Source organism: Jatropha curcas, chromosome 6 (assembly GCF_041381405.1).
Source record: "Jatropha curcas cultivar XTBG-Jc1 chromosome 6, XTBG_Jcur_1.0, whole genome shotgun sequence".
NCBI lineage: Eukaryota > Viridiplantae > Streptophyta > Magnoliopsida > Malpighiales > Euphorbiaceae > Jatropha > Jatropha curcas.
In genome coordinates this window covers 24,442,993-24,466,161 of record NC_143156.1, presented here as the reverse complement: position 1 = coordinate 24,466,161, position 23,169 = coordinate 24,442,993, and the positions used below count along the sequence as shown (strand labels likewise).

The following is a 23,169-nucleotide window of genomic DNA, read 5'->3' as shown; positions in this document are numbered from 1 at the left end:
AAATGAGACGGTGTCACGACCCATTTCCATGGACCGGACCGGCACTAGGACCTGGGTGGGCTTAAGGCCCCCGAAGCCCGTAGTAAGCCTAACTTATTTAAATCTCACTTTCTATTCATAATTATGGATTCAGGCCCATTAACATTTTATACATATGCATCCAAAATGCAGTTCATATATTTAATATGGACTTTTACTATTTATTTACAACCCAACTGGAATACAATTGCGGAACTCTACCTTTACATTCACATCGTTATTTCTATCATTAACAATCTTCTATAATACGTGTTTCAACTCCATAGGGCTTTCCCTTCTTTCTATTACCTGGAAAAAAAATAGTAGGCAGGGATGAGCGCCAAACTCAATGAGTAGGGTTAGATAACCCTCTCACCCCATACAATCACACAAATGCTAAAATATTTTAATTTGGTCACTCGTTTAGTTATATGATCATGCAGTTTGTCACACAAATGGCAATACAACAGCAATCACAATTATTATCACCTTCATATAATCACATCACGTGGAAATTAGTCAATGGCACCACCTGAATCCCCAGCGAGCCGTCCTCACACATGGCTCGCCCTCTCATACATGTGCACCAGGGAGCCGATCCCCCATACGGCCAACTGGTCTAATCCTCACTGACCAGTCCTCTCATTGTTTTTTTCCATTCTCTCTTTTCTTTTCCATACCAACAGGAGGCAACCCGGTGGTCTCCATCCAATCTAGATCATCAAGTGCTCACAACAGGAGGCCACCCTGCGGGCTACAATCAAATCTAGATTATCAGGTGCGCAACAACAAGAAGCCATCCTGTGATTTTCCATATAATCCATATCATCAGGTGCACATGGGGGCGCCGATCTCCCATTTTCCCGGCCGACGGTCAAATTCCATATCATATCATATTCAGGATCCATATCACAGACCGTCCTCACAAACCCATGGTGGTCCACGTCATCCCAATTCCACACAAACAAGGCACAGTATATTCATAGCACAAGTAATCAAACAATTTTTAATATCAACGAATAGTGCATCATAATATGGCAATTCAACAAAATAATGCATGATAACATTTAGCCGTGAATGCATGAATGCAGGCGGATGATGCTAGTTATCTAACACTACTCACAGTTCTTTATTGTCCTTTAAAAGGACTGCCTTTTTAGCCACATGCTTCCAGCTTTTGTCCTCGCATTTTGTATTTTATAAGCCTTTAAAATAAACAAGAAAATTCTAAATAAGAATTTTAATTCAAAAACTTATATTTCACATAATCCATTATAATTAGTTGTTCTATAACTATTTATTTGTTAATAAAATTCCTAAAATTTATTATTAGCTAGGAATATATTTTTTTTTTGTACCAACCTTATAGTTATAATTAATATTCATAAAATCTATTTAATAATATTTAATTTAATTTACTTAAATACTTAATTAAGTTCATTAATTAATTAATTCAGAATTTATTCAAAAATTGCGGATTAAGCTTTAGAGTGTACCGATTTAAAATCAAAATTCATTTCCGTGTTCCGCACGAAGAGGAGAGCATTCTGTCCCTTGAAGTCTCGCCGGAGTCTCGCCGGCCGGTCGCCGGACCGCCGCCGCCGCCATCGTGCACGGTGGCCGGAAAATTTAACCTTCACCAAAATTGACAAACAATACATCATTTTATTCGTTTCGATGAGAGGATCACTAATATGTGTTCAAATCAAGGTGGGTCTGAACCAGTTGGCCGGAAATTGGGCGGAAAGGTTCGGTGATACCCATTTTGGGTTTTCCGATTCCGGCTATTACAGTCGACGAGGAGGCCATCAAATGAAAGAGGAAGAAGAGAGGAGTCATTTGGTACTCACCTTGTGTCCAAGGCTTGCCTGAAACGGCGTGAATTGTCGGAAAAAGGTGTCCAAAACTTCAAGCTCTTCCCCTTCAAAATAGACACAATTTCAGTTCAAATCTAAGCTATAATCTTCTTCCTCACGTTGAGTAGATATTTTTAGAGTATTCATTTGCTGAATTTGGTGGCCGGAGGAAGGAGATCGAAGGAGAGGAAGGAGGAGGAGGAGGAGGAGGCCACGCTACTGGAGAAGGAGAAGGAAGAAAAGAAAAGAAAAGAAAAAGAAAGAAAAAGAAAAGAAAAGTGGGCCGATCCGGTTCGATTCGAATCGGTTCGGTCTGATTCAGTGATTTGGTCTCATTTCGTTTGGTTTTTCGAGTTTTCCAATCGATTTTCGGATCCTTCGTGTGGTTCTCGACAAATTAAATTGATTTTTAGGTCCGGTTTTATTTATTTTGATTATTTTAGTTAGGTTCTATAACATTCCTTCAATTTACTTAATGTTAATATTAATAATCATATATATATATATATATATATATATATATATATATATATACATTTTTTTTTTTTTTTTGATAAATTTCGATAATGTGTTTTGGGCTTGAGCCCAACTTCGTAAACTTGGGCTTGAATTGAGGCTATTTTATACTTGCAGTCCACATGATTAAAATTTCTGATTTTTGATTTAATAAAAATTCAAAAGTTTCGAAAATAAGAATTCGGGGTATTACAATCTCCCCCCCTTAAGACAATTCGTCCTCGAATTGAATCTAGTGGGAAAGAATAAGAATGGATGCATGGGGAATTTGAAAGTCACAAGAAATTGCTTCCACTACCAAGGAGACAGCTCAAAAGCGAAAATACAGATCGAGGAAAGGCAGTGAGTGGGGTATTCGGGTTGTACTTCTACAGCCAATTATCATATTTAGAATAAAATTTCGTTCAAGCTACATAGTACCACCTAGCTGAAGCTTATAAGGAGTTTTATTACATTAATCTTCAATACTATCATCGTTCGGCTATTGGAATCTTTAGAAAATCGTTCTTTAAATAAAAATCTTATAATTAACCGAGTTTTTCAATAAAATGCTTAATATATATATCTATGTTCCCCAAGATTATTTAATTTCATTTGAAAATTAAATTTTATTACCCATTCCTTTATGAAATCCAAATATATAATGTAAAACAAATTTGAAATTTAATTTATTTATTATAAAACTTGATTTATTTAATTTACATATGTTATGACTAAATATTTGCTTAATCAAAGTTGAAAAACTATTACTATAATCCAAAATTTTAAGAAATTTTTTTTTTTTTTTTTGTAATTCCCATTGTTTATAATATCGCAGGGTGATTCGAGCTCACTCTATCAGTTCCTTTTTTTTTTTTTTCACGACTTATCCGATTACTATTGTTTCAATCTAATCTTTATTATTTTCTTAAGTCCCGATCTAACGCTTTCTTACAATTTCAACATCACACCAATTAAGAAAACATCAATAACTCAATTTCTTTCACCCAACTCTGCGTCAACTAAATAATTTATTCGTTTCCATATGAAAGTTCAATTTATGCCTTAATTATGAAATGATAGCAAGGCCCTAATTAGCCCTTATAATACTTAAGCTAATCGTTAAATTTTTCCATCCAAGTTTTAAAATATAGTATCAATTTATTTATCTCATCCTTACTTATTTATGTCTAGCAAGGTATTTATAATTTCCTTAAATTTATCCATGTAACCTTATCATTTCTAGTTTCTCAGGTTAGCACACTGCCACCTGGTATTATTATCTAGACCTCGACTGAGTTTTGGTCCTTCCTCCTTTCGCTGACATGTCAAAATTTTTATCCATTACCTTACGATTCACTTCACTAGCTTCTTTTATTCTCTTTTCTGTAAGGATTTAAATTTATTAATTGTCATACTTATTGAAAAGCCTGAAGAAATTAATTGCCACATATTTCCATTGAACTCCAAAATATCCTCTAGAGTTAAATACTTTTCTTATGATCTCATAAATTACCAGAAAATTTAAATTTTCACATCAAATCTCTTTAGTTATGATTTGTCACAATTTACTACAGTTAAAAAGGTATAGTACTAAAACTTTCAATTCTAAATGTATCTATTTCTAAGTTTTCTTGATTTGTATTTCTTATTCTTGAGAAAATTTCCATTTTAATGAGTTCATTTATAATAATAGTCCACAACACTAATTATCTCATATCAGGCATTTCATCAAATGTGTCTACTAAAGATTTTTGAGTAATTTAAGAGTCCTCATTTATTCATATTTCCACTATACATTGTTTCACCGTTATAAATTATTAGATTAATTGTTTATTCAAAATTCGACTAATGAGTTGACAACTACAGCCTAGATTGACAATCCTATGGGTAACTGACTATTTAAAAACTTTCAAAATAATTTTCCTTTCCAACTTTTAAAAACATCGGCATGTCACTCACACAAAACCTTGAAATTCTTTTAATAGAAATTTGCATTTACTTTTATTTTAAACCAATCTCAATCGTGGTATAAAAAATATTTTTATAAAGTTTGAAAATCAACACTCATTGTATTTTCTAAAACCTTTTGGTATTTAACAAAAATGAATTGTCTATCTCCACGAGGACAATCCTTAAATCTTCTAGTTCCAGTCTACTGTTACATATTTCATCCCTAAATGATCCTCTTAAACCAAGAATATTCTAATCTCCATCATTACTATTCCTTTCGCTATTACTAGTCTCTCAAGTAGATTGGTCCACACCTTAAATTTTCCCAAAAGTTATTTTCATTAGTGATTTATATTTATATTTATATTTATATTTATATTATTATTATTATTTTATCTTTATTTATTTCGTTACTTATTTTATAATCATTTTATATATATATATATATATATATGTATATTTCTTACATCTGAATTTTACTTCTTTCCCAATTTGTTTCTAATTATTTATTCTAGTATTTCACAGTAGATAAATTAATTGATCATCATTGGCTTTTCTATTATTTAACATCCCCCTAGTTCTATCCAAGTTCTTTAGTTGTTTGATTCATTTTAATCTTTCTTTTATCATTCATGTCTCCTTAGTGTACCCAACCTCATTTAAGTCCTATCCCTGAAAGAGTTTAATGCTGGGTACATGAATCTATGGCGTGAAACTGTTATTCTACACAAAATTTAATTCCGTCGTCAGGTCATTATTTCTTGAATTTCTTATTAAAAATTTTTTTTTTTTCTCTACTTCATCATTATGAGTTATCTTTGACCTTTATTCTCTTCCAAATTTATTAACTTTTATTTTATTTTATTTTATTTAGCACCTCGATCTAAATTTGTACTTAATTCTTTAAAGCAGGTTTTATACACGTTTCTTATCATTACCTTAGATTAATAAATGGTATTAGTCCTTTCTACATAACTCTCTACCTAGATACATCCAATTTCCTTAATTTATTAAGCTTCCTACAGCATCCACGTTCCTTTCCCCATTCATTCCCCATTATTCATCATCTTCTACATTCATTTTATTATAATAGATTTATGAACTTAGTCTAGCCCTTTAAGCATCCTACATGTGCTAGGATCTTAATTATATAATATCTAATACACTTACTACACTTTCACCTTATAAAATTTTAGATTATACCAACTATCCCTTAGTTACACATTAGTTCCATAAGTCTATTATCGATTCAATCTAATTGCTCATTTTATTATAAAAGATTCATAATTATTTCATGACTTGTAATTACTTCTATTAACTATTAGTCAATCTTTTCCATATTAATCAAATTTTCGATTCAAACTTTTGCCCAATTATTTACCAACCAATTTTACTTTTAATTCTATATTAAAACACCCAAAATCTTACCCTTCATACTAGTTGTGCAAAGGAAGTTTTACCCATTTCCTTATTATATTCTGCCTCACCTCAATATGACCTATCCAGTTAAAAATTATTTTCTTCATATTTAATCACATAATTAGTTTACCTTTGTCTTTTATTTTAATTTCATTGCTCTATTTAAATTCTATATGTCGAGATTCACCTCAATCAATACTTTTTAAGACACAAATTATTGTTTCCACGTCTAACTCTATTTAATTTTTCCAATAAGTCTCTATCCTCCTTAATGTTATGCTTAAGTAAGTTACAAATTTTCTCTTTACATCCTTAAGTTTCGCTTGGTTAATTGAGGATTTCTTGTCTAGTATAACTATTTGTCCTAAATCCTTCTTTTGCTAACCCTTAATTTAATGTATATTACAATTTTCACTTTTTATTCCCTAACAGTAACATTTCTAGAATTTAATCTATATCTTAATTGAAATTTTAATTCAAATTCATATTCTATACCATTTATTATTAATTTATCAATATTAATTTCTATAGACCTAATTTAGTCCTCGGGATAGACAATATGATAAAATAAATCAAACATGCAATCATTGTAAATAATTTAAATTCTAAAATCAGATAAATTTTTTGACATGCCGACAAAACAATAAAACCAAACAATTAATTGCAACTTCAAAACAATTTCCAATAAGCAAATAATAAAACATGTTTCTCAAATCATAGTTCAAATAAATTTACTTTCTTATTGTCTTTAAAACTCCGAATTCTTTTCTAAATAATTTCAAATAATTTTTTTTTTTTTTTTTTTTTTTTTTTGAAGCAGTGTCTCTTGTCGAATCATGGTGTACTGGGTGATCAGGCCATTACACCAATTTCCAACTGATCTTCTGCTTCAAAATAGATGGAGGGGATTTAGCAAAACTCGAAATGTTTATTTTATAAACGTCAGTTACCCGGACCTTTTTATGATTTACTATTACTTATATACATTTAATTCTCATCCTAAGTTTCATATAGATTTCCTTCCATCCTCGTGCACGATGCGTCCACCGGCACTAAAATGGAATTCAATCCAGACTACACCTCCTTTGTTGGTTACGGCCGATCCCAACATAGGAGCTCTCTATTTAATTTCCTATGTTCCGCAATTGATTCCTAAGGCCCGACTTATGCTCTGATACCAACTTTGTCACGACCCATTTCCATGGACCGGACCGGCACTAGGACCTGGGTGGGCTTAAGGCCCACGAAGCCCGTAGTAAGCCTAACTTATTTAAATCTCACTTTCTATTCATAATTATGGATTCAGGCCCATTAACATTTTATACATATGCATCCAAAATGCAGTTCATATATTTAATATGGACTTTTACTATTTATTTACAACCCAACTGGAATACAATTGCGGAACTCTACCTTTACATTCACATCGTTATTTCTATCATTAACAATCTTCTATAATACGTGTTTCAACTCCATAGGGCTTTCCCTTCTTTCTATTACCTGGAAAAAAAATAGTAGGCAGGGATGAGCGCCAAACTCAATGAGTAGGGTTAGATAACCCTCTCACCCCATACAATCACACAAATGCTAAAATATTTTAATTTGGTCACTCGTTTAGTTATATGATCATGCAGTTTGTCACACAAATGGCAATACAACAGCAATCACAATTATTATCACCTTCATATAATCACATCACGTGGAAATTAGTCAATGGCACCACCTGAATCCCCAGCGAGCCGTCCTCACACATGGCTCGCCCTCTCATACATGTGCACCAGGGAGCCGATCCCCCATACGGCCAACTGGTCTAATCCTCACTGACCAGTCCTCTCATTGTTTTTTTCCATTCTCTCTTTTCTTTTCCATACCAACAGGAGGCAACCCGGTGGTCTCCATCCAATCTAGATCATCAAGTGCTCACAACAGGAGGCCACCCTGCGGGCTACAATCAAATCTAGATTATCAGGTGCGCAACAACAAGAAGCCATCCTGTGATTTTCCATATAATCCATATCATCAGGTGCACATGGGGGCGCCGATCTCCCATTTTCCCGGCCGACGGTCAAATTCCATATCATATCATATTCAGGATCCATATCACAGACCGTCCTCACAAACCCATGGTGGTCCACGTCATCCCAATTCCACACAAACAAGGCACAGTATATTCATAGCACAAGTAATCAAACAATTTTTAATATCAACGAATAGTGCATCATAATATGGCAATTCAACAAAATAATGCATGATAACATTTAGCCGTGAATGCATGAATGCAGGCGGATGATGCTAGTTATCTAACACTACTCACAGTTCTTTATTGTCCTTTAAAAGGACTGCCTTTTTAGCCACATGCTTCCAGCTTTTGTCCTCGCATTTTGTATTTTATAAGCCTTTAAAATAAACAAGAAAATTCTAAATAAGAATTTTAATTCAAAAACTTATATTTCACATAATCCATTATAATTAGTTGTTCTATAACTATTTATTTGTTAATAAAATTCCTAAAATTTATTATTAGCTAGGAATATATTTTTTTTTTGTACCAACCTTATAGTTATAATTAATATTCATAAAATCTATTTAATAATATTTAATTTAATTTACTTAAATACTTAATTAAGTTCATTAATTAATTAATTCAGAATTTATTCAAAAATTGCGGATTAAGCTTTAGAGTGTACCGATTTAAAATCAAAATTCATTTCCGTGTTCCGCACGAAGAGGAGAGCATTCTGTCCCTTGAAGTCTCGCCGGAGTCTCGCCGGCCGGTCGCCGGACCGCCGCCGCCGCCACCGTGCACGGTGGCCGGAAAATTTAACCTTCACCAAAATTGACAAACAATACATCATTTTATTCGTTTCGATGAGAGGATCACTAATATGTGTTCAAATCAAGGTGGGTCTGAACCAGTTGGCCGGAAATTGGGCGGAAAGGTTCGGTGATACCCATTTTGGGTTTTCCGATTCCGGCTATTACAGTCGACGAGGAGGCCATCAAATGAAAGAGGAAGAAGAGAGGAGTCATTTGGTACTCACCTTGTGTCCAAGGCTTGCCTGAAACGGCGTGAATTGTCGGAAAAAGGTGTCCAAAACTTCAAGCTCTTCCCCTTCAAAATAGACACAATTTCAGTTCAAATCTAAGCTATAATCTTCTTCCTCACGTTGAGTAGATATTTTTAGAGTATTCATTTGCTGAATTTGGTGGCCGGAGGAAGGAGATCGAAGGAGAGGAAGGAGGAGGAGGAGGAGGAGGCCACGCTACTGGAGAAGGAGAAGGAAGAAAAGAAAAGAAAAGAAAAAGAAAGAAAAAGAAAAGAAAAGTGGGCCGATCCGGTTCGATTCGAATCGGTTCGGTCTGATTCAGTGATTTGGTCTCATTTCATTTGGTTTTTCGAGTTTTCCAATCGATTTTCGAATCCTTCGTGTGGTTCTCGACAAATTAAATTGATTTTTAGGTCCGGTTTTATTTATTTTGATTATTTTAGTTAGGTTCTATAACATTCCTTCAATTTACTTAATGTTAATATTAATAATCATATATATATATATATATATATATATATATATATATATATATACATTTTTTTTTTTTTTTTTGATAAATTTCGATAATGTGTTTTGGGCTTGAGCCCAACTTCGTAAACTTGGGCTTGAATTGAGGCTATTTTATACTTGCAGTCCACATGATTAAAATTTCTGATTTTTGATTTAATAAAAATTCAAAAGTTTCGAAAATAAGAATTCGGGGTATTACAGACGGAATGAGTATTTAATTGTGTAAATCTAAAGGACAACACAAGTTACACGACCATAAGAAAAATATAAATTTCAAAGGTAAATAATTATTTACTAACAATTCATACCCAAAATAAATTACTTGTAATTTTAATAAATAATTATATGTTAAAACGTTATTATTTTTTATATAATTGAATTTAAAAGTATACTAAATATACATGACATCTCATTAATTTTTTAATGCAATGCCTTTTTCTTTTAATTAAAAAATTTAAAATATCTAACTCTAAAGCTTGGCTTAGTCTCTCCCTTTTATAATATCTAATTATATAAGTCAAGCCAGATAAAATAATATTTTCGTATTTCTAATTTAATTATATCTCAATTAAATTTAATTTTTTTCCTATATATAGACACGCACATTTGTTTTATTTTTTTTACAATTTTTAATAGATGAAGTATTATATTATTTACTAATAGGATTTTTAAATAAATTTATTTAATTTACAATTTACATTAGGCTTAATGACTTCAAAAAAAGCCTAAACTTATAAGTTTTTTTCAATTTTGGCCCTTTTGTTTTTAAATTTTGTCAATTACAGCATTGAACTTAGTTTTTGTAGCAACTATAGCCTCCTTTCAAGAAGTGTTAGAAGCTCGCTTGACATGGTTGTTAGTGAGATCCACATATTGCCATCTCAAAACCACGTGGACATACCGCATCATTATATCAAAAAAGACCTAATGATAAAAATAATAATAAAAAAGCCTAAACTTTGGAGTTTGTTTTCAATTTTGGTCACTTCTTTTGACTTTGTGAGTCAATACTTTAAACTTATTTTTTTCTTGTTAATTTTGACCTCATACATGTCTTGTTGAAGAAAAGACACTGATAAAGGACCCCAAAAAAGCAAAATGCTCAATTTTTTACCAAAAAAAAAAAATTATTTGATGTAAATCATAAGTAATTAAAAATAATTAAACATTTAATCTAAATAAATATAATTAAAAAATAATGAAACCAGAAAATAATAAATACTTTTGTAATCAAATATTTCAATATTATCGAATATTTTTCTAATTTTATACGTTTCTTAAATCAAATATTTGTTTAATTATTTGTCAAAAATCAAAGATAAAATACTATAACTTTTTATAATTATTTTCATATTTTTCTTTCCTAATTTTAAACTTTTAAAATAATTTTATTAGTTAAAATATAAAACATTACTTTTAAAAAAAAAACGCTTTTTGTTCTAATGCAATTTTAACTGTAAATTCTATAAAAAGTTAATTTGTAGGTAAGTTGTATATTACTTTTAAATTTAGGGGGAAAATTGAGATTTATTCCATTTATTAATTAAAGAAGACAGTAATAGAGTTGACCTTGACGGGTATCTGATTGCAAAAAGAAAGGTTTTTGAATATTCATTTTTGGAATATTCTTTGATACGATAATTGATTGATTTTGGAATTTAATTATAATATTGATGAATTTTTTTAGTTTGATTACATTAAAAGAAAGAGAAGAATTCATCTAACAATGGCTTGATCTAGGAAGATGTTTTAATTATAAAATTGATGATTTTTTCAGTTTAGTTACATTAACAGAAGGAGTTGAATTTGATTGTTGAAAAGATGGAAGGAGGAGTTGGAGTGCTTGATCTTTTTTTTTTTTTTTTTTTTTGGTTTTGGTGAGGGGGTTTTTTCCTACCATTTTTTTTGAGGAATTTCTTTGAGAGTTGAAAGAGGATAAAAGAAGGAAAGGATTTTCTCATTCTTTTTGTAAGGATATTTTAATTATAAAATTTTTATCTCACTTCTTATCGAGCTTTTGTGGTCTGACAAATAGAAAAATTTTATTGATATGCACGGAAAGACAAACTATTTATAATATTAGCAAAACATAAATCATAAAATAGTTTATTTTTAGAAAGACATCCAAAATAACTATTTTCAATAAGATATGAAGATAAGATTATAATTTTCAAAAAAAGAAAAAGGGGAAAAAAATTGTGAATTTATGCTTTTAATGTCATATATCAAAGGTATTAATTATGCTTCTAAGGCAGTGCGGCCTAGCCTGCAGATCGGACGGGGATAAGATCTCACATATTGACTTCGGAGTCAAATAATCAAACCATTATTAATAAATTTCTACCTTTGGCATTAAAAAAAAAAAAAAGATTTTTAAGTTGAAAATAGTCAAATGACAATTATAAAAATGCTTGGAGAGATGCTTATATTACTTCCAAAGTTTGATAAGCTTATCATGGCTAGCAGAGGCAATCAAGCTTGTCAAAGGTGATACAGCTAAGGCACTAATTAATCCTTCATGAGCAGCAAAAAGAGTCATAGTCCTGCTCTCAGCCATATTCCAAAGCCCCAAACACTGGTAACCACCAATGACTAGCAAAGAAGAGTAATTAGGATGGAAAACACAGGAGTGGAATTTGTTGCCAGGACAACTCCAGGCATGAACACAATTCAATACACTCCCTGACTGGAGACACCAGAGTCTAACTGAGTCCCCACTTACAGAAGCTAGATACTCTCCAGAAGGATCCCAACATAAAGAGTAAATTGGCTCATAATGTCCCCGAAATGAATTCACACAAGCCTCTGTCTCAACGTCAAATATATTTACAACATTCTCATTAGCAGCAGCAAGATACCTCCCTAGACGCGGCTGAAATCTTATTTGGGCTGTACCACCCTTTGATATTTTTACACAAGTACCATTTTGAATACTCCAGTAACGCAGTTCACTACCTGCATCGCAAGAGCAAATAAGATCATCCTTAAATGGGTGGAAATCTATTGACACGATAGGGGTAGAATGTCCTGTAAATGTGCGTATTGAGTTATTGGGATGATTTGTATCCCAGACCTTGACAGTCTTATCGAATGAAGATGTTGCGAGCTGTGGCATACTTGGACTAAAACGAACATCTGTAATCAGCGATGAATGTTCTTCAAGGATGGTCTTCGACTTTAAATTCTCTCTTGCTGTATCCCACAATACCACCTTTTTATCATATCCACCACTGGCAAGCAATTTTCCATCTGATGAGAAGTCGCAACAAAGTACTTTGGATCCACTTGCTCGAACAGAATTTACTTCAATGAATGTAAACCCTTCAGTATCATGTTTACGAGCAACTTTATCACTTTGATCAACATTACCCCCAAGCATATTTAGACCCACCATATCAGCCTGCAAGACAAGATTATTATTATTACCCACTAACTGATTTGCTGGAGATGTAAGAGCGCCGGTATCATTAGTTCCAAACATATTTAGAGGCTTTGAAGAGCTACTGTATGAATGGGCTTTTGAGTTTTCAGAATTGGCAATCATGGGTTTGCCATTAATATTAACATTAGTTCGATATGGAACAATATTGCTATTGTTGCTGGGATTTGCCTGGAGCTGATTTCCATCTTTACTTGTGTCTCTCAACAACAATAATAGTGGAACGTAAGATGAAGAATTGCTGTTCAGCTGCAAAATAGACAACATTTTGATCAAACTAATGTTAACACTTTTTCTTTAACTCATGATGTGCAAATTTAATTTAAGTCTGAAAAAGACTAATTCTAGATTGGACTAATTGTGTCAATTACTACATGAACTTGCAATTTATTTTCATTTCGATTCCTAAATTCAATCTGATACTACTAAAATTAACAAAATTTTATTTGAACTTCATTGAGGTATAGCTTTGAATTTTTCCAAAGCCACACTACCCTTAATTGGTTAAATGACTCGAAGACGTAGAATTCATTTATAAAAAATGAAATTTGGTTTAACTTTTCAACCTCATAGAACAAAAGTCAATCATACCAACTAGAAAATGTAAAATTCTAAATCAATTGCACAAGATTTTACAAATTCATTGCAATGGAATCTAGCCAGCATCGGGCTCAAATTATGATAATTCCGTCCCAATAGACGCACCAAGAAATAGATAATGATGAACTCAATTTGGTATATAACTGTTTTCTAATTAAGGAGTAATTTAAAATCATACCTGCAGGAACTCGTGGACATCGCTGAGTCCGAAGAGACTACCAACGACAGTGAAATTATGTGGTTCAGTAGTTGAAGGAAAATAGGAAGCTAAATAACACTTGTCGGTGCATTGCCGGCGAAGGATTTTGCAAGCGGCGCAAGGTCCGACAACATCATTAGAAGGCCAGCTGAAATGGCTTGAAGAAGTTTGGCAAGGCGGTAAGGGAAGACTTTGATGAGAAGGCTGAAAAGGGGAAGTCAGACTTGGAGAAGATGGATATGAAGAAGATGAATTAAAAGATGGTGACGGAGAAGAAGAAGAAGATGATGGAATTGATGATTGAGAATTGGAAAACGTAGAGGGAAATACGAATGGGTTTTTTGCCATTTGAAGCTAAGCTAAGCCAGAGAGGAGAAACTGGGTCAATAATAGAATAGATGGTGGTGCTTTCTTAAAATTTTTGTTTGCTAATGCTTTTTAAGCATGGAATCTTAAAAGTAAGGTTACCTTTAGTTGGGAAGGAGGGATGAAATGGGCAATTAAATTCTTATTCTAGATTATATTAATGTTTTTAGTCGCTAAAAATAATAGAATCAATAGAATAAAGAATTAATAGAAAGACCAAAACATCCATATTAATAAATTTGCTATAACTTAATTTATTCAATTATTATTTTATTTAAGAAGATTTACTGATTATAATATTTATATAATTATCATTAATACTTGCAAATAATGAGAAGGAAAAATACTTCTAAATCTATAATTTTTATTTCTTAATCATTTAAAAAATTATAATATCAGAGTCATACAAATGCATGGATATATTGTATCTTTAGAATACTTCTAAACAAATATTAACACAATATAGAGGCTAAATCATTAAAAAAAAAAATCTCATAGTAGTTTTAATTATATTATAAATCTAACTTTCTTCTCCCAATACCATGAATTTAAATTTTATTTACAATAGTACCATAATTCTTAATTAGACCCAATTTAATAAATAAAATACTATTTTGATTGGACCTATATTCTTTGAACGCAAATCTGGAAATATGTTTCCTTTATACTTAAATTAATTATAAACATAGAAGATTAGTTTAAGTTTTTTGTTTTGTTGTTTTTTAAACATGAAATTTTAGTTGGGTTTAAGTTTTTTGTTTTACTATTTTTTAAGCATGAAAATTTTAGTTCGGATTTATTGGAATTATATTTAAATTAGATTTCTTATAAAACTAAATTTTATTCATTATATATGACGTCAGTTTATTTGTAGGGAATCATTCAATATTTTATAAATAAATAAATAATATTTTATTTTAAATATGAATATATTATTTTTATTTTAATATTTATATAAATAAAATTTATTTTAAGCAGTAAAATCATCATAAATAGTGTGGGTCTCAAGAAAATAATATTTTATTAATTAAAATTGGTATAATTTAAAATTAAGATGCTATTATAATTAAAATTGAAATACTAGGAAAATAAAATTGAATTTAGGGTACAATTAAACTACACGCTAGATACCTTAGTACAGTGTTAGAGTTGATTGTTTTTATAGCATAAGGGTAAAAATATAAAATGGTAATAATTTTAAAATAATTAATTGAAAAATAGCCGGTAAAGGTTATTGTATAATTCAAATTAATTAAATCATTAATTAATTTAAAAATAATAATGAACAATTTCAGCATAGAGTTTACGCAAGTTTAAATATTAACAAATGGGTTTGTGAAACAAACCGAATAAATTATTTTATAGAATTTTCATTTAAAAACTAAAGTTTTAAAATCAACCAATGAGGTTATGCAACAAATATTTAATTATTATTAAAACGGACCCGTTAATCAGCTTGAATTTTTCAAAAACCAAATGGAAAAACCCATAAATCAATTGAAAACCAAGCTAAAACCATGATCTAAACCAAGCTAGACTCAAATCGACCCAAACCCTATCAACCAATCAGAAAATTCTCTTAAAAAAAAAGAGAGAGAAGAAAGAAAGGAGAAGAGAGACCCCGCGTCTGATAACAATTGCTGATAATTGGTGGCTGATAGCTGATGAGCGATTAACTGATGAATATCTGTATTTGGTAAAATTTTCATAGTAGTTGTTGTTAAAATATAAAACCATCATTAACAAAATAATATATATATATATAAAATTAAATTTTCTAAAATAATATTTAATAAGATTTTTATTTTTAAAATAACTATAAATAAAAATTATAAAAATATTAATTTGAAAAAATAATTTTATTAGCAATTATTTTTACGAGTTTAATGAAGTCCAAATATATATATGAATTCTGAGACAGAGAGAAAGTTTGAGACTCTTTCTTTGTTTAACAACCTATTTTCTTTTATTAGAAAATTTTGAAATTTTTCTTTATTTTTTGTACTTATGATTGGCTACAATTAATATTTAATTTAATGATAATATTATCCATCTATATAAAATATGTAACACTTTTGATAATGATTAAAGTTTTTAAAGTTTAAACATATTATTTACATTATCTATATTATTTATATTAGCCGTTGTCTTTTTTTATTCTGTAATAAAATTTTTTCAGTATAATATTTAATATATAATGATAAAACCTAATTTAACCATCCAATTTAATCCAGCTATCTTAATTTTTGAATAAACCTAAAATCTAGCTAAACACGTTATTATATATAATTTCTACCTCAAAAGTAATTCACTATAAAATGTATTTGTATCATATTTTTCTTAAATTTGCTATGTTGTTTATATTTTAAAAAAAAAAATTGAGTTTTTTAAGATAAAATGGCAATGTTGCAGTGAATGATCGTGAAATAAACATAGATGTCCAAGTTCTAATGGTTGTGCAGAAATGCATCCAAAGAGTAGAAAAAAAAAATAATAAAATAGGAATTACGAGCTTCAAGTAAATAATATCCCAAATACATTCTCTCTTTTTTTTTTTTTTTTTTTTTTTAGCAATATATCCCAGATGCTTGAAGGATCGGAAAGGACCATCTGCATATTTTTTACAATTCTTGCTTTTATAATACAATTTTAGTATCATTCCAGCAAGTCCTTGTGTGCCTCTATATCTGTATATAAATTCAATTCTTTTAAGGTAATTAAAAAGACTACCACCAAGAGAAAAAAAGAATCTCTAGCTATGTCACAGTCACATTACCATCATCATCAACTAACTCCTACAGTGAAAATCAACACAAGTAACCATAGTCAGCCTATGGACAACTCTACTACCCTTATAACTTCCACTGTTCAACACAACCACAGTCTGAACAACTGTTCCCTATGGCAGTGTTGGAATGTGCTTATAGCCATGTCATGATCATCTATTATTTATTCTATTTGAAGTTAAATGTTTACAAGGACAAAAATAAAAAATAAAAAGGAAAAAAACTTATCAAATATTTTGATTTAAAAGCAATTACTATTATCTTTAATTTCAAAACCATGTTTATCAATTAATAATTTTTCCTGTTGTATCTACATATTTTGTTAAGATAACTTTTTTTTTATGCTTGGAGCTGCAGCTAGAAAAGGAGATACATGGAAGCACAGGAGAACAATTGCTAATATTATTATCAATATTCGATATTCGGTTACAAATTAATTTTTATTTATTTTATAAATTTAAAATAAAATTATAATCATACCATTATCTTTTATTTTATCTAATTTGAAAATTATATTTAAAAATAAATATAACAAGAAAATTATAATTTTTTTATTTCAAAATTATATCTCCCATTTAAAATTTTTCTATTACCTATCTATATATTTGAATTGGACAACTTTATTTTTTAAAATTTATTTTCAGATAACAAAAAATCTAATTTATATATATGCCTTTTTATTTTTCTCACAAAGATATCTATCTTTTAACAGTTATTACTTCATTTATTTACATATTTTTATTGATAATTTATATTTTAAAATTTATTTAATATTAATTAAAAATTAATGGATATATACATATTATTAAATAATTAGATAATTATTACTTTTTCTAATAATACTAAAATTAAAAATTTATTCATTCATCTACTTATGCATTTTAATTGAATAATTTATTTATCTAAATTTATTTAAAACTAATAAAAATTAATAAATTTTGACTTCTTTTTTCACAACTATATCCATATAGGAAAACCAAAAGTTATTTTCCTCATTTATCTATATATTTTAATGGTTAATTATTTTTTAAAATTTATTTAATACTAATAGAAAATTAATAGATATACACAAATTATTAAATGACTAGATAATTATAATTTTTTTTAAAAATAATATAACTCATCTATTAAAATTAAAATTTATTCCTTCATTTATCTAGATATTTTAATTGAATAATTTATTTTTTAAATTTATTTAGTATTAATAAAAAAAATTAATAGATATATATAAATTATTAAATAACTAAATAATTATGACTTTTAGAAAAAATTTATGTATCTATTAAAACTAAAAATTATCCCTTCATTTATTTATTTAATACTAATAGAAAATAATACATATATACAAATTAATAAATATTATATAATTATAAATTTTTTTAAAAAAATATATCTATCTATTAAAATTAAAAATTATTTTCTCATTTATCTATATATTTAAATTGGATATTTTATTTTTTAAAAATTATTTAATATTAATAGAAAAATAATAGATATATAAAAATATTAAATAATTAAATGTTATATGTTACCTTTGAAATATTATATGTTAGTTTTCAAAATTCTTCCTCTGTATAATTTGACATTTAGAAGTTCTTTTTAGCTACATTATCTTAAATAAGTTATTAATTAATTGATTTATTATATGTATTGAGTTTGTTTATTTACGTTATTCAGCTCAATAGTAATGTTCTTTATCTTATTAAAACTGAAATTTACAATTAACTAGGAATATACTTAAAATATTTTGGTTATTGTAAATAATGTCATAGTTTTCTTTATTATAAATCATTTTGATATTTACCATTACTGAAGTATTTTAATTATAATTTTGATTAATCTTTTTAATAATTTGATAATTCACAATAGTTTGTCAAAAAAATAATAATATAATAAATACAATAATTATTAAAATAATATTTTAATATAATAATTATTAAAATAATATTTAAATATCCTAGCGCGAACCGTGGTTTTTCAACTAGTTATATAAATACAAATCGGCTACCAGTTGATATGAAAAAGCTCCAAAACTTAGCTGATGAGGATTTCTATCTGTTATCAACGCTTAATAACAAAGTTTACCCAAACACTTAAAATCTAACTGTTGGCTACGAATCAACTATTAGGTGCATGAATCAGTTGAATCAAATGCCCTTTACATTATTATTAATTGCATCTTGATATAAACAAAATTAGAATATCAATCTTTAATCTGCTAAGAAAAACTCTATTTAATTAAATATGTTTATTTTAATTTTAAATATAATTTAATATGAATCATTTAATTTTCATAAATATTAGCATAAAGAAGTATTAGGAAAAAACAAAGCAATCTAAATTTTTTTAATCTGTATAAGTGAAATCAAGATAAAAGTTATGGCCAGAGAGAGTAATAATGACCAATAAAAAAAATTATAAATTATGTTAACATAGTAGAAATTTAACAATTTTCTACAATTCGTTGCTAAATCGTTATTGAAAAATTTAGCAATCCATTTATCAATTGCCGAATTCCATTATTATGTCACTCGCGCCATTTTTCTACCAAAATTTGCCATGGATTAGCAACAAATTTCTTCTCTTATTAAAGTTTGGTGTATATTCCGTTGCTTAATCCGTTTCTAAATTCCAAATATAATTCAGTTGTTATTCTGTTACCAAATATATATATATATATATATATATATATATATATATATATATAAGAATGTTTAAGTCGTTTTCTTTGTTCAATTTTCTATTTTTTTTTTAGAAAATTTTAGTTTTTACCTTCTTTTCCTGTATTTTGATTGATCAGCTTAATTAATTTTTTAATTTAATAATATTGATAATTGATAATTTTTTACTAATCTAATCATCTAATTTAATCCAACTAAAACTTAACTTTTAAATTATTTAAAATTATTATCTATAACGTAATATCTTTTATCTCTTATCTCAATATAAATATTGTAGCCAATGTTTTGTTTTCTCATATCAAAAGAGCGATCAAATTTGATGGCTATTCGAAGGGCGTTGGTTATTCAAAGGGAATACATATTGCAGTATAACCCTTCCCTAAATTATTTAATTAATTAATTTATGTATTTTTTGATTTATGATGTCATAGTGTTGTTGTTTTATTTCGTATGAATTTTCTGCTATTTGTTTGCCGATTTCTTTCATTTTCCAAGGAGAACAATTGAGGTAATTTTTTGAACGAGATTTCTTTCGTTGTCTTTACCAAAAGTTGATGGTCAAAAGAAAGCGAGAGTAAAAGTGTTGGACTCTATTTTCAGTCTTATCTTAGAATTAGTTAATACTCCTTCTGTTTTTTTTTATTTGAAGAAAATTTCCTTTTTGAGTGTTTTTTTTATATAGAAAATTTTACTCTAAATAGTAACTTTGGGATGTAAACAAAGTTAAAAAAAATTAGAAAGCACTTAGAACGTATGTGTTTATTTTAAGATTGAAGCTCAACAATTCAAAAAAGTGGCAAACACAAATATTCTCAGCATTTAATGCATACGTATTTCAAGAGACAAGTTATCAACTCACTTTTTCATTTTGTTTTATAGTAACAGTGGTCATTTTTATAAATTTGGCTACAAAATTAAAGTTTTGATATTAAAAGCAAAATAATGGTCACATAAATACAGAGTTAAAATTTATTTATATGTTTGATAATTATATTATCATTGTAAATTCGGCTACAACCACTGACATTAGAAATAAATATATGTTATGCTCAGTTAATTTTTGAAAACGATCATGTTTTGTTTTTAAAAGTGTGGGTATGTTTTTTTACTATAGTCATTTATATTATAGCCAAACATAGTCATTTATGCTTCATATGATAAGACTCAAATATGGAGGATGCAAGTACCGGTCATTTCTGGATATGGTGTGATCGATTTAGATATTATGGAAAAATGAATGGATTTTTCTTAAATCAAATTATTAACCGTGATTTCATTTATTTGTGGCCAGAAGTCGAAGAGTCCGATTGTAAACTCAAAAAATTTAGTTCCAAATTCTATTTTATTTTTCCATTTGAACATTACTTTTTGAATTTTATTTAAATTTGGAAAAATCAAATTTTGCTTTTAATTTTAAATTTGAATTGAGAAATTATTCAAGTTTAAACAAGTTAAAGCCAAAATTTAAGTATTCCCTCCTTTATTTGCGCTAAAAATTTTGAAAATTTATGACTTTCAATGAATAAGTTTAAAAATTTGGCATTTAATTTAGTTTGAATTTTTTTTTTTTCCGCTTTTGAATACATATTATGTAAAACGTCCTCATTCTAATAAAGTGTGATGAGTTAATAAAGAAGGTTGAAAGTTACGGCCAAATAATGCAAGTAGGTAATAAATACACTTCTTCGGACTACCTTTTGTGTCAGCTATTTTTCTCATAATTAATGAAGAAATGAAAGACATTTTAGAGATAAAATTTCATTTAACTAACTTTCTTAATCCAAAAGCTTTTTCTGTTTTCTCTAAATAAAGAGAACAGAGAGAGTAACAATTTATATATCCTGGATCGTATATGTTGATTAACACTGATCATATATTGTTGTCTTCTCTGTCTGCTACTGGTGTTTGCTCCAATTACATTAATCACCTATGCCATTATGATTTTTAAGGAAGCCTCCCGATGTTTTTAGAGCATTGATGTGTTTCCATACAATAAAAATGGAGGAAATAAAATCATAAGGGAATTGTGGCAACAAGCATACAGAGGACAATATATAGATGACATTAGCATTCATTAAGATTGGGAAAGTGGTGCGACTATTATTTTGATTCCAATTTGATGCCATGCATAATTTTACAGTTTTAAAAGTTAAATTTATAATATCTATTTTAAATTTAAATTCATAATCTATCTAAATTATTATGAAAAAAATATCAATCATTTCTATTATGTTAAATTTGGATTAAAAAATTAAATTAATAATTTTTTAAAATTTCAAATGTTCATCCATTTATGACTAAATATTGAGATTAATTATTGTTATTAACAAAAAAAATTTCAATAAAAAATTATAAATTAAAAACTTATCGAATAATTCAATTATAACAATTATCGAGTAATACATAAATACCTACGCTTGAAGCACGGAATCACGACTAATTATATATATATATATATATATATATATATATATATATATATATATATATATATATATATATATATATATATATATTTGGTTATTACTAATAGCAAAGCAAAGTATAAGTTGGAAAAAATTTAAAATACTATTTGTAGAAAATTAGCTATTACTAATAGTTTTGCACTATATATATATATATATATATATATATATATATATATATGTTTATTTTATGAGCTGCATTCCACGTTGATTATTTATAACTATTATTAATTTTTGTATAATATAAGGTATTGATTATAATTTTTAGGAAAAATTATTATTTAGTCCCTCAGTTTTTACATAATTATCCAACTAATCCCAAATTTTGCGTAAATATCTAACTAGTCCCTCAGGTTTAACTCCATCTAATTAAAAGGTCCTTCCGTCCGAAAAGTTGATTTTTTTCCGTTAATTATAGACTAAAAGACTAAAACACCCCTCCCTAGCTGATGTGGACCATACTTATTCATTGATGGGAAAATTATTATCTAGTCTCTCAGGTTTTACATAATTATCTAACTAATCTCAAGTTTTGCGCAAATATCTAACTAGTCCCTCAGGTTTAACTCCGTCTAATTGAAAGGTTCTTCCGTCCGAAAAGTTAGTTTTTTTCCGTTAATTGAAAGGTCCTTCCGTCTAATTATAGACTAATGATATTTTTATAATTTTCCAAAATCATATAACATCTCCTCTCTTACTTAAGGTTACTTAATAAAATTAATTAATATTTTGTTATAATTTATAAGAATAGATTTACTTACTTAATTACCATAAAAACATTAAAAGTATTTATGAATAGATGGAATACTTTGTTTTTTTTTTTAGATTTTATCAATGATAATAGTAATGTTTCTTGATAAAATTTGCATATTAAATATTAAATATGAATAAAAAAGAAAATTATGTTCATTACTTTTTTTCTAAAAAAGAAACTATGATGATAATTTGGGGTAAAAAGAAAAATGAGGTATTTACTTTTTTGAAGAGGTATTTACTTTCATGATTCACTTAAATTTAATAATATTTAATTAGAACATCAAATTAATTTTTTTATCCTTTTTTTTAATACTGTCTTTGTTCCATAATACTTGTCAGATTTGAGAAAATAGTTTGTTCTAAAATATTTGTCTAATTTGGTCTAAAATACTTGTTATATTTGCGGTTTTAAGGAGTAATAAATATTTTTTTCATATTTACCCTTTGTGTATGATTAATAATTATTACTTTAATTTAATGATTTTCTTAGAGATTAATATTAAATTAAAGGTAATATTGTCAAAATTTATTCAATAATTTATTATAATTTATACAAATTTAATAATTTTTTTAAAA

General features: G+C 28.1%; 1 protein-coding gene and 1 long non-coding RNA gene across 3 annotated transcripts; both read right to left on the bottom strand.

Moving 5' to 3' along the window:
• Positions 1 to 93: 93 nt before the first annotated feature.
• On the bottom strand, positions 94 to 9,121 carry LOC149495771 (uncharacterized). Its single transcript, XR_016321273.1, has 7 exons — positions 8,783 to 9,121; positions 8,429 to 8,566; positions 8,056 to 8,137; positions 1,869 to 7,241; positions 1,515 to 1,652; positions 1,142 to 1,223; positions 94 to 327 (listed from the first exon to the last, which is right to left on the bottom strand). It is a non-coding gene; the product is annotated as an uncharacterized LOC149495771 (long non-coding RNA).
• Positions 9,122 to 11,700: 2,579 nt separating this feature from the next.
• LOC119369926 (transcriptional corepressor LEUNIG-like) lies at positions 11,701 to 13,967 on the bottom strand. Of its 2 annotated transcripts, XM_089722551.1 has the most exons (3): positions 13,519 to 13,966; positions 12,912 to 12,989; positions 11,701 to 12,701 (listed from the first exon to the last, which is right to left on the bottom strand). In XM_089722551.1, exons 1-3 carry the CDS (start codon positions 13,885 to 13,887, stop codon positions 11,730 to 11,732), a joined length of 1,419 nt encoding a protein of 472 aa, XP_089578677.1. In that variant the 5' UTR covers positions 13,888 to 13,966; the 3' UTR covers positions 11,701 to 11,729. The 2 variants fall into 2 exon arrangements, with proteins under 2 accessions (XP_089578677.1, XP_089578676.1); XM_089722550.1 differs by having other exon boundaries at positions 11,701 to 12,989; positions 13,519 to 13,967.
• Between the last annotated feature and the right edge of the window lie 9,202 nt (positions 13,968 to 23,169).